The sequence below is a fragment of the Periplaneta americana genome, chromosome 3 (genome assembly GCF_040183065.1).
Source record: "Periplaneta americana isolate PAMFEO1 chromosome 3, P.americana_PAMFEO1_priV1, whole genome shotgun sequence".
Classification (NCBI taxonomy): Eukaryota; Metazoa; Arthropoda; class Insecta; order Blattodea; family Blattidae; genus Periplaneta; species Periplaneta americana.
Window position 1 is genome coordinate 145,372,269 of NC_091119.1, and position 21,111 is coordinate 145,393,379.

Here is a 21,111-nt window from a genome sequence, read left to right on the forward strand (position 1 = left end):
ATTCTTTCTTCACACACTCTTTCCAACACAGCTTCACTTCTTATTCTGTCTGTCCACTTCACCTCTCCATTCTTCTCCATATCCACATCTCAAATGCTTTTAGTCGCTTCTCTTCACTTCGCCGTAATGTCCATGTTTCTGCCTCATACAATGCACCACTCGACACATAGCATTTGACTAGTTTCTTCCTTAGTTCTTTTCCCAGAGGTCCGCAGAAGATGCTCCTTTTTCTTTTAAAAGCTTCCTTTGCCATAGCTATCCTCCTTTTGACTTACTGGCAGCAGCTCATGTTACTGCTTATAGTACACCCCAAGTATAGAAATGTTCATGACAAAGTCTTTTTGGACTGAAAGCATTACTATAATGCCAAAAGCCTCTTTTGTTCCATAGCATCTTTTTTATAGTCTGTTCCGTGTTTAAAGCTGTAGTGTGTCGTCCTAAAGTTTTATTTACAACTTCTATTTTACCGAATTGACATATCTTTAGAATGGACAGTAAAATAACATTTAAATTTAATAGCTATGAACAGTAAGGAATAAAGATAAATGCAAGCAAGACGAAAAATATGGTTATCGGAAGGAAAATAAATAAGGAAACGTAGGAATTCGAAATGAGGCAGTGAGAAAAGTGGACAGCTTCAGATACTTAGAATGTACTATAAGCAGTAACATGAGCTGCTGCCAGGAAGTCAAAAGAAGGGTAACAATGGCCAATAAGTTTTTTTTAAGGAACATCTTCTACGGACCTCTGGAAAGAGAACTAAGGAAGATATTAAGAAGTGCTTTGTGTGGAGTGTGGCAATGATGGAGCAGAAAAATGGACATGGGTGTGAAAAGAAACGAGTACGAGAATTTAAATATGGATATGGAGAAGAATTGAGAGTGTGAAACAGACAGATAGAGTAAGAAATGAAGCTATGCTGGAAAGAGTGGGTGAAGAAAGAATAGAAAAAGGAATTGGTTGAGTCACTGGCTGAGGAAAAACTGTCTACTGAAGGATGCAATGGAAGGAATGGTGAACGGGAGAAAAGTTGAAGGCAGAAGAAGATACGAGACGATAGATAACATTAAGATATTTGGATCGTATCTGGACAGTGAGAGAAAGGCGGAAAATAAGAAAAAGACTTTAGAAATCTGGATTTTCGGTGAAAGGTTTGCCTTTGTGCAGAAAACTATGAATGAATCTTTAGTGAAGAAAAAGTCAAGGGCGGCATTGGAAGAATTAGTCAGCAGCTTCGTAATTGGACCCTGAACAGATTAATGTTCCAGACCTTGATAAAAGATCATGATAGTGATAATTATGATGTTGTCAAATATTTTATTTATTGTTACGAGAGTTGACACCCAAAAACGACATATTGAACGTCCACTGAGAGTCGTGACTGTATCTGGCTTTGGCATTGGGGTTACTGGTTTCACTGGACGACGTCATTTGGTGTACATCAATGCACTTTAATAAAACAGAAAGTTCACGCCTCTCGGACATGCTGATCAGTATTCTTATTTAAGAACATGGTGGTAGATTTCTACCGTGGTGGAATATTATACTTATAACTTTCGTGCAAGTTTCTGGACGTGATAGGTAATTATGTTGAGAAATATGTTTATCTCAATAACCTTCGGGCATGTTTGTAACGACCTTCCTGGCCTCTTCTTGCTTGAGGCAGTGAAGAATTTCCATCTTCGGACTGGAAAAATCCATGCTGGAATTCACTTATGGCAGAATTGTCCCGGTAATGACGTTTACACTTACGTACGAACATTTTATAAGCATGATATGTTCTGTTACTCTCCCTGTCTCACTCTATTTCCAGCCCCGTCTGTATGTCTCTCTCTCTTTCATATACTCGTTACACTCTCGTACTAAATTATGAATTAAGTTAACTTATATGGAAATGAGGTCACCAACACCACCACCGCCACCACCAGCACCATCGTCATGTCATCGTCAGCTTTCGAAGTTCGGATCTTTTGGGCTGTTCTATATTCATTTGTCCCATGATTTTCATCTTCATCTTCAATTCCTATGGGAGGGTTATAAATAGGGAGCGGATTTTTATGTGCTAAAAATGTAAATATATTTATTTTTATGTGCTAAAAGTACGAAAATATTTGCTAAAAATAAAAAAATACATATATATTTTTTAAATATGACAAAAATACCTTACTTAGCTTGGAAAAAAAAAAATGTTACTAGGTACTCATCAACCACTCTTGAGTGCTAGTAGTTGGCCGAGAATTGCAGTGAACAACAAAGGTCATCTCCAAATTCTCTATCACAAATGCATGCCGATTATCTCTGAACAACGACTTATACTGTGAAAACGATCTTTCCACATCAGACGTGCATATTTAATGAGAGGAATGTCACAAACACATACACCATCAATTTCACCTACAGGCACACCCTCCAATACTTGAGCAACTTTATACATTTTTTTATATCCACGGTTTTTCCCAAACACATTCTGGAATTTGTTCCTTAGTACTTGTACATCTGAACCTGATAGCGACTCTAGTTTAATTTTCACGGCACGCACCTCCCTGTTTCAGACAACAGGTTTTTGGATGTTACGAGTTTTTTTAATGGATTCACACAAAACGCTTAGATTTGCTAATAGGAAAGCCAAATCGTTTTTTAAACAACCATCTTTCAGTATATGTTGAAGGATATCGATTGACGAAGCCCAATAACAGGGAATCACAACAAGACGTATTGCCTTACTTGATGGACATGAGCGAGAGGCGAGAGATTTGTTTAAATTAAATAATGTTCATACCCGAGCTCTTAGTTGTAAAAAATTATTTAAGTAAAAAACCTCCAAGATTTATGTGTTTATAATAGATTTCCTAAATATATGTATTTACATAATTTTTTGTGAAAATGTGTGTTTTTATGTGAAATAAAACTCGGGTTTTAAACTTGAAACTTCATGTTCGGAATTTTTAACTTTGTTAATTGTGTTTTATCACACGCAAAAATAATATTTAATTACATAGGAATCCGCTCCTTAGTTATAAATCTTCGTCTACTTAGCAAGAGTTGAACAAGCTTTCGTTGAATTTGTGTCGAAAGCCGCGTATTCACGTAGCAGGCTGCCTCAGGATGCTTGCTTCGCTCAGTGGATACCTTGCCTTGCAAGAGTACGAGGCTGCCTCACCTGTGAGCCAATTCCAGTCAGTTTTTGAATGCGAAAAAAGGTGCCCCGCAGTGATTAACTCGCTCCGTGTTGACTGTTCGTTGGTAAAGATGCCATTACACAACCCAATGTTAACTACTTCAATTGCTGTGCACTATCTGGTAGCTCACGCTACTTTGTATTCTTGCATCGCTGTCAAACGAACAATTGCCGCGAGGCAAACAATAAACGAAGCTACTGCGAAACACGGCCGCGCGTGGCAACCTCATTTCGTGCATACACGGCTTAAGAAGCTACAAGTTACTTGTATCTTGAATCTGAATCTAATACAATAAGTTGGCTGGAAATTTAAAAAACGTAAAAGTAAAGCTTTTAAAACTATGGCATACACATGGTTGGTAAAACATTCTTTTTATTGAATTGATGAATTTTTTAATTTTAATTCCTATAATGTTAATATCGTAATATGAAATTAATTTTTAACAAGTATTATATAGGCTCCTGCTTTTTTTTTTTTTAATCTTGACCTTGTGACTTGCCTGTATAGTGTTTCTTGTTGTTTAGTCAACTGTTTGAATACAGGTTTTAACCTCATAAGTAGATCTCGGAACTTTATGCAATTAAAACCAGTAAATATGGATGCAACTGTGCAGGAAAAACCATTGAAATATGTACTAAAAATGAAGCATATGCGGTAAAAATTACACTCGTGGCTATGTTACTTCGTTTAATAATAATATAGACCTATAGCCTATGAAAATAATGTAAAATATTAATTTACATCAAGTCAGAAATTTTAATGAAATCTAATTTTACTTTTTCTTTAAATGTGCCAATTTTTAATCACATATAAATATTTTAATTCATACCGTTTTCATTTTATATATATATATATATATATATATATATATATATATATATATATATATATATATTTAAGTTTCTTCTCTTTTCTGCGTAGTGAGTTAAAATAATTTATTTTTCCAATAATAATAATAATAATATTGCAGGTTGCATTGGCGTTCTCGAGCTAAGGCAAGAAAAAAGAATGGTAACGAACATTTTTGCCAAATAGGTGCCCACTTCAACGTTCCATGTTAAGTAATTTAGGTAGAACAAGCTTGCTTTTAATTAGGCAACAAACTTACGTACTTTGAAAACCAATTATATACCCATAAATAGGATATCGTGTAAATATTTATTTCCCCCCCCCTCTCCCAAATTCCTAAACTTAGATAGATGGAGATTAAACTTGTAAGCAGATCTATCATGAACTAGTTGTCCGCTTGCTTGTACGGTAAAACTCATAAAGTACCCGCTGTCATCGCAGCAATTTCATGACTTCAGCATTGGCTTTATATACGTACTAGTGGCTTGTGCAGCAAATGCTGCTGCAAACTAAGTTCGTTAGACGTTCAAATAAAAATTTTTCAGATTTATTTTCAATGAAGAATACTTGTCTTTTTGATAGTTATTTGCTTCCATAATAATGAAACATACTCCCTCTGAATGGATTTTTTTAGGCCAAATACTTTTTCTTGAACCTATCCAACTTCAGTTTTTGAGTTTCAACGCGAAAACGCAAGTATCAATGTCAGGACGATAGCAGTAGCTATTTCAGGTCATTGTGGATCGTAGGCAAAAGTTAAAAAAAAAAATGTCAGGTTTGCTAAGCTTTCGAACAATAGCATTTTCGTATAGCTGCTGCATGTAGAACTTGAAATGTAGAGCATAAAATCATTTTATCCTACTAAGAGATCTTGCTGAAATAATCTGGAGACTACAACATTTTCTAAGCCTCTTATTTTATCAGTAAGTAATACCTTTTTATCTTTCCTTAGGAACTGCAATTTTTGCGCTCTCTCGAGCCAATACTGAAGACAATGACACATATCAATATCTACACTACACCGCCATTAAGTATATGAAAAAGACCCAACCCCACTGGGTTAATAAGTATAAAAATATTTGATTTTTAATAACAATATTATTATCTTACTTAAGTTTTGTAGTTATATATAGCAGTCACGAAGTAAATTATAGAAATGAAGGTCTAAATTAAGATATTCTCTACATTTACTTACATAACCTCAAAAACGTATCACTTTCATGTCATCAATATAGCATCAATATTATGTACAGGGACATCATTTTATTTTTACTTCAACTTTTATTGTGCCTGAGTTTTTGAATGTACTTCACTCCTACCCCTTCTACTAACGAAGTTCTAACTGTCCTCCACACAGAACCAAGGCCGCAGTACTGAGTTAGTGATTATAGTACGTTTCAGAAATATGTTCGCGTTTTCCAGTGACGAAAACTTTCAATATTGCATCATATTTTCGCACAGGTATTGTCGTCCGTTTGCCTAGGTCGCATCCCGATTTCCCCCATCTGCTTCTGCTCGCTCCACTGTAAAGACTAGTGGCTGGGCTTTCTTAGCTCTTTTCTGAAAACATTAATTTCTGTTAGGAATTAATTGGACGTCTACGTAATATTATGCAACTGTTTAAAATAACTTAAATAAAAGGACCTCGTTAAGTAATGAACTATCACGTGATTCCCCCCCCCCCTTCTACGATCCTGCGACATAACCACTTGGACGGACAGTAAATAGCATGTTTGAGTAATTTTATCTGTGCGGGTCGGGCAGAAGTGAAGGCTGAATTTACAGTACGTAAGGTACTCTTTTATAGAGTAGGTACAGAATTATTTCAACATGAGTTACTAAGTATGAAGGACGAAACTGGTAATTGGAATTAGGTGCAATAGTCTATAGTGCGATAATATGCACAAAAGAACTGAAGCCTGTATCGAAATGAACGACCACCATTTTCAAAAATGTGTTTAAATATCCATATTATGATTATTTTTCATTTTAACTTCATTCTCTATATCGTACGCTAATGTGCTGTAGACAGTATAATATACATTGCATAATGAATACGTTCGCATGGATAACTCAGTTCGTGAGTAAAAACACCTATTGTTAATACTGTACTGTATTTTGATTAAACAAAACCTAATGAAAATTATCACACTCAAAATCGCGATATTTCCTACTTTACGTAAATGGATGAACTACTTTTCTTCCCTCCTGTACCTGTTTGTATTTTACGCCAGTATCATCGAACTCCAGTCGTGGAAGGAGGCAGCAAACTGTGTTTCCGGGTCTCCATCATTAATCCAAAGGTATAGCCAGGTTAATATTAAAAATGTTAGTAAAAATAAAATGATGTCCGTGTACAATTAATGAAAAATAGAAGCATCATGATGTTAACTATAATAATATTTAATTCCTAATGGTAATAATGTCATCAAACCACCTCAAGTTTCGTAGATTTGAATATCCAATACACAGCTGTACTCAGAAAATTATACACTGCAGAATCAGTTTTTAATAACAAATTGAATTGAGCTCTAAATATGTCGCCAATCCTGCAGATCATGGCCTTCGTGTAATAGCCTATTGTTTATTGTAGTGTGTGTTTTGTTCTGAAATTCAATCAAGTCGGCCGTGATTCAATAAAATTAGTTCTCAAAACTGACAACAGATGGATTTTGGAAAATAGGAAAATTATATAGGAAAATTGACATTTCACTGAAAACTACTACTTTTCCGAAAAACTTTGGATGCCAGGCATGAAAATGAGGGGCCACCCATTAAAATCCGTTCAGCCGTTTTCCCGTAATTTCCATTACCAGTTCAAATTATATATATATATATATATATATATATATATATATATATATATATAGGTAGGTAGATAGGTAGATAGATAGGTAGGTAGATAGATAGATAGATAGATAGATAGATAGATAGATAGATAGATAGGTAGGTAGGTAGGTAGGTAGGTAGGTAGGTAGGTAGGTAGGTAGGTAGGTAGGTAGGTAGGTAGGTAGGTAGGTAGGTAGGTAGGTAGGTAGGTAGGTAGGTAGGTAGGTAGGTAGGTAGATAGATAGATAGATAGATAGATAGATAGATAGATAGATAGATAGATAGATAGATAGATAGATAGATAGATAGATAGATAGATAGATAGATAGATAGATAGATAGATAGATAGATAGATAGATAGATAGATAGATAGATAGATAGATAGATAGATGGGAAATTAACGTATTCTTATTTTTACCGCATTGAAAATTGTGATATAGAACATAAATCGGTCAAAGCAAGAAAAGATGTAAATATATATGCATTTAAATATGCAAAATAATATATATAGGAAAAAACACTCGAAATATGCATTTATGGAAAATAAGATTGGATTCATTCGAACGTAAAAAACATTATCGGCAAAGATCCATTTTTACATTTTCAATATGCCATATCAATAAAAACTTGCAATTGCATGAAGTTCCGAGGTCTACTCATAAGTGACACCAATAAGGCACACTCACGAGGCAACTAAGGCAGTAGATAATTAGATACGGTAACGAATTCCTTTCCCCCTCCATTGCATACATCGCTACTGTCTAGTAACATATTATTTTACTAATCATGGTGCTTAAAGAGAAATAAATACTACTATAGAAAGAGATTACTAGTTGAGAATATTCTTAATAGCAAGAGTAGTCATTCGTAATCTTCATTTGAAATCTGTCAAAGTAGTATTTCGAAAATCACATACTGTGGTACTGTATGTCTGCGAACGACGGACTGCGCTACGAGAAACTAGATTATTCAGACAAGGTTGATTGTTGGACAAAAATCCTATCCTCATCTCACTTGCGTTTCGACACAAGTTTTACTAGTGAGAAGAATCGACCCAGAGGCCCCGTCAGCCTCGGGCGCGTTGTTGTTTTCCCCGTCTAGACAACGATTGTTAAGAAAGCAGATACATACAGTGTGTAAGGTCATTACTTTCTGCTTACTTGAACTAGCACTGTACATGAATAAGAAGACATTCCTTATCAGCCTGCTATCTTTCTTTTTGCACTCTTTGCCACGTGCCGTACTCTTTACTTAGCCTACAGTACAGGTATTTACTCACTCAAGCCTTTGTTTTCCCGTCTCTTTCTTGTACGTACATGTTTTGTCATGCAATGTCTACATGAAAGATAATGTACAAAAAATTATTATGTTAACTTAGTGTAACTCTTCGCGTGGATGGCAAAGTTTAACTTCTCCAGCCATCTTGTGCAGATCACTATAATGTAAAATATTTTTTGCATCTAAATAAATATTATCATTTGTCTGCTTTGGGCTCGTCTGTTTGTGTTTATTCTTTGTCTTACATAACGATTCGTGTAACTGAGGGAATTATTCAGTGACGGGAGAGAATGTGATGATTTGAGTTGGCGATCGGGAAGATAAATGACAGATGTGGTGATGTATGTACCAACCCAGTAATAACGTAAAAGGAAAGATCATTCAGGGGTGGATTTGAATCCGAATACTAAACCTACAACCCTAATCCATTTCAATAAGTATCTTATTTATAGTTTTGGTTACATGTTTGCATTCTACATCAAAGATTTTTCATGAGAATTTGCTAAATGTGGAAATTTTCGCAATTTCGTAGTATTTTGTACATTGTTTTTAAACCTCTTGTAGAATTTGAAATTCGATTAAAAGTTTCACACTCTCACAATGTTACCGGTGACTGATCGTTAAGTTTCAAGCAGATTATCTTGATCGTGGGCGTCAGAATTCTAAAAAGCAAAACAAAATATATCTGGTTATTTTCATTCTAATGCTCAGATCACTCTTTCCATTGTGTAAGAGATTGATAGGCCACGTTTAGTGGCTAGTTCTGAGAGCGGAGAAGAGGGGCTAGGTGAAGGTAACTCGCGATATGCCGATCTGATAATATCCAGTTCAAAAACATTACCGCTTCATAGTCTGTACAGATTTTTTTATTAAATCTCTGTCTCTGCAACGTCACAGTTTGCGTTTAGCGGGAAGAGAGAGCAAAAGGTTGTAATGTTTTTAATACTATACTAAAAAGCGTAAGATTTCTGCAAAGATATTACAGGATCGAAGACTCATTCGAAAACGACCGAACATTATTGATTGGCGTTGCAGGAATATCACAAAGTAAAAGGTTTAGAGCAGAGCAAAGGCAAATAATCTATGTGGGCCGTATTCATAATAATAATAATAATAATAATAATAATAATAATAATAATAATAATAATAATAATAATAATAATTTATTTAACCTGGCAGAGTTAAGGCCATACGGCCTTCTCTAACACTCAACCAGGAGTAAAGACTGTGTTACAAAAACACTACAAATTTACAAAGTACACTACAATTTTACACACAAAACTGAATAAGATAATAATAATAAAATGTAAACAACAAGTAAGAAGAAATCAGACATAATATATAACATACAGAAAGAAAGAAAAAAGCATAATAAAATGTGAACAGCAGGTCAAAATAAATAAAAAATAAATAATAAAAAAATTCATAGACATTTTTAGCGCGGGCTTCCGGTGGATAATCAGCGTTTTTCGTATTCATAAACCAGTGTTAGCGATAGGATATGATTTGAATTCTGTACTGGTAACCAGTGGATAGCCGGGGCTAGCTTAGTAGGCTCGTAGCGCGTGCTGCGAAATATCTATGAATAGCACCCTATGAATTTTCGATAGATACCGATTTGTCTTTCCGAAAATGGTGGCAGAAAGGAAAAGATGTTAGAAGAAAACAAGTCCAAAAGGATTATAATAGTAGATATAGGTTTCGAAACTGGATTTCTTGATGGTCTTCTCATTTATAAAGGTGGCTCAGCTGTTGGTGACTACCACCGAGAAATGGTTGAGGGAGCGAGTAACTCCAAACTTACCACCTGCCTCTACAATAGTGCGAGTCTACAATGGACGAAATAATTCGAGTGGAGAAGATGGAAGTGGTCGTGGTGATGATGGTGATGGTGGTAATGGAATGAAAGGTGCTACTACTAGTGATAACTCAGAATAATTCTTTCTTCACTTACTCCTATAAATAAATAAATAAATAAATAAATAAATAAATAAATAAATAAATAAATAAATAAATAACAAGTAAATAATAATTCATTAATTCATTCAGTGTTCTGCCTAAGGGTAGGTCTTTCACTGCAAATCCAGCTTTCTCCAATCTTTCCTATTTTCTGCCTTCTTCTTTGTCTCCTGATATGATCATATATCTTAATGTCGTCTACCATCTGATAGCTCTTTCTGCCCCGAACTTTTCTCCCATTCACCATTCCTTTCAGTGCATCCTTCAGTAGGCAGTTTCTTCTCAGTCAGTGACCCAACCAATTCCTTTATCTCGTCCTGATCAGATTAAGCATAATTCTTTCTTCACTCACTCTTTCAAATAAATAGATAGATAGATAGATAGATAGATAGATAGATAGATAGATAGATAGATAGATAGATAGATAGATAGATAGATAGATAGATAGATAGATAGATAGATAGATAGATAGATAGATAGATAGATGCATGAATAGAATGAATGAATGGATGAATTACTACCTTAAACTCTTAATATTTGCGTCGTTTTGAAGGCATTGAATAATATTTACTTGTCAGAAATTCTCAGACGTGAATATGTTTGTCTTAAGGCTAGTTCACAATAAACCGGGAACGGAAACGACAACGAGAACGAGAATGGAAATATTGTTAAAATAAATGTATTTAAATGTAAGCATTCACAATTACCTGTTGTGAATGGTCACATTTAAATACATATTTTATTTTAACAATATTTCCGTTCTATTTTCTTGTTATCGCTCCCGTTCCCGGTTTATTGTGAACCAGCCTTTACCGGTATGCGTGGGATTGGATTCTCATCACGTTGTACTGTATTGCTACTTTCTTTAGACTAAACGCATTCTACTAAATCGGCGGAGCAGTGTATTAGACATCTACATCGTTTAGTCAACATCTCTTTATTTCGTCGTAATTCCATAGCATTCCCCGAACGCCGATTGGCGACGCACGAAGGAAGCTAGGGACGAGGGGGGGGGGGGTTGTCTGCTTGAAACTTGGGACTCAGCGAACCTTAATGCAGTCAGCCAGTGTGGGTTTAGGAAGGCGCCTAGCCATTAAGGAAGTCTGGCAATCTCACTAGAGTGACTAAGGGATGGAATTCAGCTGTTCAGATCGAGTGCGTATGTGCTTTCGTACGTGAGCCGAAGACGCTCTGTCGCCAAATACGCAGGTTTTCAGACTAATTTTGTAATTAACCATGAAATTAATTACAAAACGCATAGTAGTTTTTTTTTACTTATTTTAATGTGTTCTATTGTCCCCTTCATTCTACACAGTTATATAATTTCCACTCTGTATACTATGTTGGGTAATCACAAGAGCCAGCTTTTAAAATAAAGACGTCGTTTACAATTTCGCTAATATAGTAGAGGACTACGAAGATGTGAGGAACTACCGTAGGTCGGGTTGTAGCGTTTTCCTGCTGATTCGAAGCTGCGGTCCGACGTGAGTTCGATTCCCGCTTAGGCTCATTACCTAGTTGAGATTTTTTCTGAGGTTTTCCCAACTTTAAGGCGAATGTTAGGTAATCACATGGCAAATACTGTCTCATTTCGTTACAGATCATCTTGCTGTCACCAATTCCATCGACGCCGATTAATCTAGTAGTTGATATAACATAATCTTAGTTAAATAACAGACTAAAAATGTAAAGATGTCTTTTACTTTCTCTAGCTACTCTACATTATAGTATATTCTCAAAAATTCTTTTAGATCTATACCTAAATAAAGCCCATTCTTCTGTGAACAAAACATTAGCTATCACTATTTTCCTGTAAACTTAGGTACTTCTTAACAAAATTACTGGACTTTCAAATACTATTTTACTTTTTAATAAATCTATATTGGCCTACTTCCATTTTCGGTACTACAGGTATTGAGAACTTTCTAGAAGCAAAGATGGCATTTAAAAATATGTTATTTCTATATTATAGCCTTTGTTTATGTTGAAAATTATGATATAGCACAAAAATGATCGACATGTTTATTATACTGATTGTTGGGGTAAAATTTTTAAAACAATGATAATATAACACAAGAAAACTATCTCTTTTCGTTATTATTAAGATTTTTTAACGGAGAAGCAATATTTTTGAAAAGAAGATGATAATCTTCTATAATATCGTAAGATTTATTTTGACAAATATGATATAATAAATAAACTACTGTTTTAAAAATTAATTTTTCTCAAAATAGACAAACTTTTTATATATGCTTCAGCTTTCCAAGATCTTCTACTCGAGAACAAAATTTTAGTTAACTTTCCAATTTTGTGAATATAATAATAATGTTAACCTAAATAATAATGTAGTTAAACTAAATGACCATTTTTATACAGATACGAAATATCACTTCTTAACCATCAATATTAGTGAAGATAAGTGTCATTTACATTTACGATATCTCTGTGGGGTATTTAAAAAATAAAGATAGCAATTTTTTACTTGTTTATTTAGCGATGCTGTATTAACTACTAAGTTATTTAGCGTTGAAATGTTTTATTTAACGACTCTTGCAACTGCCGAGTTTATATCAGCGTCGCCGGTGTGCTGGAATTTTGTCCCGCGGGAGTTCTTTTACATGCCAATAAATCTACTGACATGAGCCTGGCGCATTTAAACACACTTAAATGGCCCGGGATCGAACTCGCAACTTCGGGCGGCACAGAAGGGCCGCACCCTACCGACTGCAACACTCAGTTTAGCGTCGATGGAATTAGTGATAGCGAAGTGGTATATGGTGAGATGAGGCCGAGGATTCGCCATAAATTACCTGACATTCGTCTTACGGTTGGAGAAAACCTCAGAAAAACTCAACTAGGTAATCAGTCCAAGTGAGAATCGAACTCACGCCCTAGCGCAACTCAGAATCAGCAAGCAAATACGCTACCGCCAGAGGTACGCCGGTGGCAAGATTGCAAGTTAAAAAAAATTCTTGCATATTATTGATATTACGATCTGAATTTTTTTAGCAAATACTGTTTCACAAAATAGGCCTATAGTTGGTGGGGAGAAAGTACTGTCTTTATATTAGTTAATAACGTCCAGATGACAAAATGTCGAACAATATCGACCAGATGATCGATGTAATGCTCGGAATTTTTAAAAAGACGAGAGCATGTAGTGAAGATAAATGTCACAGTTTCTGTATCTTCGTTTGGAGTTTTTAAAAAAGAACATAGCGTTTTCAGTGAAAGGAAAAAAAAAATAAAATAAAACCTTACGTATCATCGATGTTATGACATGACCAAAATGATTTTATTAAATACTAAATCACATAGTAAGGATGGAAAAACAAAGATTCTGACTTTACATTAGTTGGTAACCCTCACATGACGTAAAATCGAACACTATCGATTCCATGGTGGATGTAATATTACGCGCACTGCTTAAAATGAAGATAGCGCATTAATGATGATAATTTTCGCTTACATTTTCGTAATTTTCGTAAATGTGCAACGTTTTAGCGAACATCTATTTAGGAAAAATTTCGTTACTATTTCTGTAATACTCTACGCGCATCATGCTCCTTATAGCATCCCTTCTTGGAAAATAAATGAAGTTCGAATAGCATCGCATATGTGAGGGGTTAAAAGCAACATTGGCATAAGTCAGGAATTGCAAGATATGAGATATTTTAACTTTTACGCTCTATACAATTGGAAAATCTATTGAAATATAGTGTAAGGGGCTATTATTTTGTGCAAGTATAATCTTTGATAATTTAAATACAAGAGAAAAGTTCACATTTTTTTTCTGACATAAGTTGAAAATGTCGAAAAATCTGACTTACACCACTGTTGCTTTGAACCCCTCATAGCGTGTATTACATTCAAGATATTACTAGTAGTTTGAGCAGTGAATGCTTGCTGCTTTTATTTTCTTGCACTCGTTACGATGTTCATTAAAAGTTCAAGTTCTTTGCTTTACCATTATGATAAGATGATTTTCACAATACTTGCTTTTCCGGAAGTGACACAGTTTAATATAACAATTGTAATATGTATATTGTAATATATTCCGAATATAGCTGAAGTGTGACTTGGAAGATTAACGGAGAACAACATGTATTTTTGTTCTTTCTTGTTTTGTTATTAGTATTGTGTTATCTTTTGTCTTTCATTATTTATTTATATTTGTATTATTTGAATTTCAATAAATTAAAATCTAAATCGAGCGCTTATCTACGATTATTTGAAATCACACAACTGCTGACTACTTAAAATGTTCCACTCAATATTATAGAGATTCTATTAATTCCCTGCCATATATTTAAAATAAACATTGCGAATTTTTATAAAATGGAAGAAAGCTTGCGTAATATTTATCTTTTGAAGAGGTGGAGAAGTTCAAATATATTGGAGCAACAGTAACAGTAACAAATATAAATAATATTCGGGAGGATATTAAACACAGAATAAATATGGGAAATGCCTGTTATTATTCGGTTAAGAAGCTTTTATCATCCAGTCTGCTGTCAAAAAATCTGAAAGTTAGAATTTATAAAACAGTTATATTACCGGTTGTTCTTTATGGTTGTGAAACATGGACTCTCACTTTGAGAGAGGAACATAGGTTAAGGGTGTTTGAGAATAAGGTGCTTAGGAAAATATTTGGGGCTAAGAGGGATGAAGTTACAGGAGAATGGATAAAGTTACACAACGCAGAACTGCACGCATTGTATTCTTGACCTGAAATAATTAGGAACATTAGATCCAGACGTTTGAGATGGGCAGGGCATCTAGCACGTATGGGCGAATCCAGAAATGCATATAGAGTGTTAGTTGGGAGGCCGGAGGGAAAAAGACCTTTGGGAAGGCCGAGACGTAGATGGGAGGATAATATTAAAATGAATTTGAGGGAGGTGGGATATGATGATAGAGAATCATCTGCTGTCAAAAAATCTGAAGTTAGAATTTATAAAACAGTTATATTACCGGTTGTTCTTTATGGTTGTGAAACATGGACTCTCACTTTGAGAGAGGAACATAGGTTAAGGGTGTTTGAGAATAAGGTGCTTAGGAAACTATTTGGGGCTAAGAGGGATGAAGTTACAGGAGAATGGAGAAAGTTACACAACACAGAATTGCACGCATTGTATTCTTCACCTGACATAATTAGGAACATTAAATCCAGATAGGGACCAATGCTCAGGATAGGGACCAGTGGCGGGCTTATGTGAGGGGGCAATGAACCTCCGGGTTCCTTAAAAGCCAGTAAGTAAGTAAGTATGTAAGTAAGTAAGTAAGTAATATTGTCGATATTATATTAAAAAACTATTTGAGTAAATATTGTATAAAATAGTATGGGTGGTAAAAAGAAAATTTTGACTTCGTGTTAGATGACAATATGGAACAGTATCGACTTCATGATCGATTTAATATTGTGCAGTATTCTTAAAATGAAGATAGCATATTAGTAAAGCTACATTTTCGATATCTCCGTGAAAGATTTTAAGAAATAAGCGTTGCACATTAAAAAAAAAGGAAGAAAGAAACGAAGAAAGCTTTGATATTAGCCTGTCGATATTATTATAAAAAAATCAGCTTAATTACTGTACCACATAGTAGGGGAGGATTAAAAAAGATAGAAAATATTTGTTTTATATTAGATAATATCGCCCAGATGACATGACAATATCGAACAATATTGAATACATGATCGATATAATATCGCGTGAAATTCATATCTACTGTAAAATAGAGGTAGTATATTTGAAGAGTCCACTGCAAGAATGATGGATGTCACTTTCTTGTCGAAAATGAACCAAGACTGTCAATGCATAACTTAAGACATAGAATGTACATAGAGAGTTAGATGGCATTAACACTGATAGTCATTGTCCAGTAATGATCGGAAAATAACAGTTAAGCTTTGAGTGCTAAGCATTTCAAACTTTAAATTGCTTCTTGTGCAAAATGTATTCCAAATGACATCCATCATTCTTGCAGTGGACTCTTCATTTGTAAAATAATTGTCGCTTACATTTTCGATATTTTCGTGGAGAATTTATTAAAATAAACATTCCAGATTTCAAGAAAGAGATGAACTTTTTATATTATCGATATTATGGTCAAAAATGATTTTAGTAAATGCTGTCTCACATAGCATGTGTAGAAAAAATGAAGAAAATATTAATTTTATATTAGATCGCAACGTCAGATGACGATGACATATAAAAATAAGTTTAATAAATGCTGTACCACATAATATGGGAGGATAAAAAAGAGAGAAAAGAATGGTTTTATACTAGATAATATCGCCCAGATGACATAATATCGAACAATATCGAATACATGGTCGAAATAATATCACGCGAAATTCATAAAATAGTGGTAGCTAGCATATTAGTAAAATAATTGTCGCTTACATATTCGTTATTTTCGTGGAAAATTTATTAAAATAAATATTGCAAATTTCAAGAAAGTGGTTAACTTTTTATATTATCGACAATATGGCCAAAAATGATTTGAGTAAATGCTGTACCACATAGCATGTGTAGAAAAAGTGAAGAAAATGTTGATTTTATATTAGATAGCTATGTCAGATGATGACATACAAAAATCAGTTTCATAAATGCTGTACCACATAGTATGGGAGGATAAAAAAGAGAGAAAATATTGATTTTATATTAGATAATATCGCCCAGATAACATAATATCGAACAATATCGAATACATGATCGAAATAATATCACGCGAAATTAATAAAATAGTGGTAGCAAATTAGTGAAGAAATTGTTGCTTACATTTTCGATATTTTCGTGGAGAATTTATTAAAATAAACATTCGAGATTTCTTAACTTTTTATATTATCGATATTATGCCCTAAAATGATTTTAGTAACTGCTGTATCACATAATATGTGTGGAAAAATGAAAAAAAAAAGACTTTATATTAGATAGCAATGTCCAGATGACGATGACATGCAAAAAGGATCATTCTGCACTTTATTTTCAGTATTCAGATTTAAAGAAAATGGTTAACTTTTTATATTATCGATAATATGGTCAAAAATGATTTTAGTAAAGGCTGTATCATATAGCATGTGTAAAAAAAAATGAAGAAAATATTGATTTTATATTAGATAGCAATGTCAAATGACGATGACATACAAAAATCAGTTCCATAAATGCTGTACCACATAGTAAGGTAAGATAAAAAAAAAGAGAGAAAATATTGGTTTTATATTAGATAATATCCCCCAGATGACATAATATCGAACAATATCGAATACATGATCGAAATAATATCACGCGAAATTCATAAAATAGTGGTAGCATATTAGTAAAATAAATAATTGTCGCTTATATTTTCGATTCGCGGAGAATTGACTTTATTAAAATAAACATTCCAGATTTCAAGAAAGAGATGAACTTTTTATATTATCGATATTATGGTCAAAAATGATTTTAGTAAATGCTGTATCACATAGCATTTGTAGAAGAAATGAAGAAAATGTTGATTTTATATTAGATAGCAATGTCAGATGATGATGATGATGATGATGATGATGATGACATATAAAAATCAGTTTCATAAGTGCTGTACCACATAGTATAAGAGAATAAAAAAGAGAGAAAATATTGGTTTTATATTAGATAATATCGCCCAGATGATATAATATCGATCAATATCGAATACATGATCGAAATAATATCACGCGAAATTCATAAAATAGTGGTAGCAAATTAGTGAAGAAATTGTCGCTTGTATTTTCGATATTTTCGTGGAGAATTTATTAAAATAAATATTCCAGATTTCAAGAAAGAGATGAACTTTTTATATTATCGATATTATGATCAAAAATGATTTTTAGTAAATGCTGTATCACATAGCATGTGTAGGAAAAATGAAGAAAATGTTGATTTTATTTTAGATAGCAATGTCAGATGACGATGACATACATAAATGCTGTACCACATAATATGGGAGGATAAAAAAAGAGAGAAAATATTGATTTTATATTAGATAATATCTCCCAGATAACATAATATCGGACAATATCGAATACGTGATCGAAATAATATCACGCGAAATTCATAAAATAATGGTAGCAAATTAGTGAAGAAATTGTCGCTTACATTTTCGATATTTTCGTGGAGAATTTATTAAAATAAACATTCCACATTTATTAACTTTTTATATTATCGATATTATGCCCTAAAATGATTTTAGCAAATGCTGTATCACATAACATGTGTGGAAAAAATGAAAAAAAAATTATATTGACTTTATATGCTCTTTTGTTAATATTTCGTCCATAGCTTCTGATTTGTTTTCAGTTTCATTGGAAACAGATTATTGCTGTTTGAAGTTTTTACAACATTGTGAAATATATTACAGGAATTTTAATACTTCTATTATTATTTATTTTTAATAACATTAAACTTCCAAATTCGTTCAGGACACTAGAAAATTCGTAATTCGTACAAATAATTTATCAGCATATCAATAACAACCTCATAAAATTACTTACAAAAAACAGCCCCAAAAATAATATACACTTATGAAGAAGAAAAAAAAAAAAGAAAAAATATATTTGATTAACAATATTTTCACCGTTACAATTATACATATATAAAAACTAAATATAAACATTTACATAGAGGTAATACATTTTACAGGAGAAAAAGTTCGTCCAAAGGGCTGGACTCTGGAAGAGTAGCCAAAACGCTCATTGCATTTCCGACGCAAATAAGTAGTTCTGACTTTATATTAGATAGCAATGTCCAGATGACGATGGCATGCAAAAAGGATCATTCTGCATTTTATTTTCAGTATTCAGAACCAACTATATTATGGTGGGTGAGTAGGTCAATATTGCACTAGAACTAGACAGAACTTTCCGGCATAGTGCAGCACGTGACGTTTTAAATGACTATGTCCATGCAGTGACTTACCGTCCTGTCCCCCTGTGAGCTGCAGTGCATTGCCGACAATGGGCAGCGCCGGTGGTCCGGGCACACGACGCAGGGCCATGCAGAAGCGTGCCCGTCGGCACACTAACACGAACACGAGCACTAGGCCCAGCAGGCACACCGCGTCCACTATCACGTCCAACATCGCCCCCATTGAGCGTCGCAACCCGGCCTTGTATATATACTCTATTCACCCCCCGTGCCTTCCCCTCCTCCGACTAGAGGAAAAAAAATATTGGAACAGGCTCCGCCTCAGAATCTTCGTCATCTCATCTCATTGGGCGACTTTTAAAGTGTAGAAAACTTCATAACGTGGACTTTACTTATGGCATAAAATGTAAAGTGCGACCGAATCGGAATGACTGTTACCTCACACTCTAGTTCCGTGAAAACACGTTATGCAATGTCACTATCGATATCCCGTTCCATAGAACGTGTTGCATTTCAAGGGCTTGACATTACGGTATCGTGATAGCTTTCCACTACGAGGACCAGGCTTCAGACCTCGGCAAGATCAAAGGGGACTTTCAGATTACAGGTGTTCTGTTACTTCCTTTGCACTTGCCGTCTTACTGCCATTTACCATCTTCGACCGGCAGAAGAAACAGGCCGAAGTCGCACTGCCTTCGTGATGTACACATAGTAGTGTAGACCTGTTACTTCAGTTGTTAACATACACATACTGTACTTCGAAGGAACCTGCATTAAGTACAATAAATAAAATTACCTAATTACTGAATTATTAAATTCATTCTGAATATTACTATTAGTCTTAATTATCACCATGCTTTTTTCTGCATTCCTAAAGTTTTTAATCCGAAGCATATTCACATAAGCAGGGAGACGCCAAGTACTATTATTATTATTATTATTATTATTATTATTATTATTATTATTATCATTATTACGAACATAGGCCCTGTTATTATTATTTTATTATTATTATTATTATTATTATTATGAACATAGGCCCTGTTATTATTATTTTATTATTATTATTATTACTATTATTATTACTATTATTATTAATATTATTATTATTATTATTAAAATTAATATTAGCCGATATTTTGAAACTTAAATCTTCTTAATTTTTAATTAAAAGCATACTCCGCAAACTATGAAGCCTTGGTATTATTATTATTATTATTATTATTATTATTATTATTATTGTTATTATTATCATTATTATTACTATTATTATTACTATTATTACTATTATTATTATTATTAGCCGATGTTTTTCATCTTTAATATTCTTAATTTTTAATTAAAACCATACACCGCAAGCTATGAGGTCTTGGTATTATTATTATTATTATTATTATTATTATTATTATTATTATTGTTATTATTATTGTTATTATTATTATTATTATTATTATTATTATTATTATTATTAACCGACTTTTTTATCTTTAATATTCTTAATTTTTAATTAAAACTATACGCCCCAAGCTATGAGGTCTTGGTATTATTATTATTATTATTATTATTATTATTATTATTATTATTATTATTATTATTATTATTATATAATAATTATTATCATAATCATTTTCTTCTCTTTTTCCGTCCTCATGTCTCCCAATTGATTTACGGGATCCTACTATTTGTTAATGTCTGACGTTAGACCATAATCCTTAAGGAAGTGACAATATAACGAGTCATAGGGACTATTTCGATTCGTAAAGATAGAACAGAAGAAAGAAGAAGGTGGCGGTGGCGGTGGTGGTGGTGGTGGTGGTGGTGGTGGTGGTGGTAATTGTATACGAAGCTACCACCAACCCTCGGGCGACTAGTTAGTTGTGGTAAAGGCGTCACTTCACGGTTTTTATTTTTAAATTTATTACTTCCTGGAAAATTTAATCGAGAAATGTAACACTGTGTGAAATCTAGTAAGTGGATGGGACCTACATAGTTGGTTGTTGCTTTTATTTGATGAAATATTTTAACCAGAGATGTATGCAGGTACAGTGTGTGCGTGGAAATCTGTGAATTAGATAGAACCCACGCAGATCGTTGTTATTCAGTGACGTAGCTTTTACGATATGGTAGTC

The 21,111-nt window shown here is 33.6% G+C and overlaps 1 protein-coding gene across 2 annotated transcripts in view; it reads right to left on the reverse strand.

The window, feature by feature from the left end:
- Nucleotides 1-19,240, reverse strand: part of LOC138696594 (cytochrome P450 4c3-like) — a 68,935-nt gene extending 49,695 nt beyond the window's left edge. For both annotated transcript variants that reach the window (XM_069821746.1, XM_069821745.1), the window contains exon 1: nt 19,034-19,240. In XM_069821746.1, the coding sequence (XP_069677847.1) occupies nt 19,034-19,205 (172 nt within the window). In that variant the 5' untranslated portion in view covers nt 19,206-19,240. The remainder of the gene's footprint in view (nt 1-19,033) is intronic.
- Between the last annotated feature and the right edge of the window lie 1,871 nt (nt 19,241-21,111).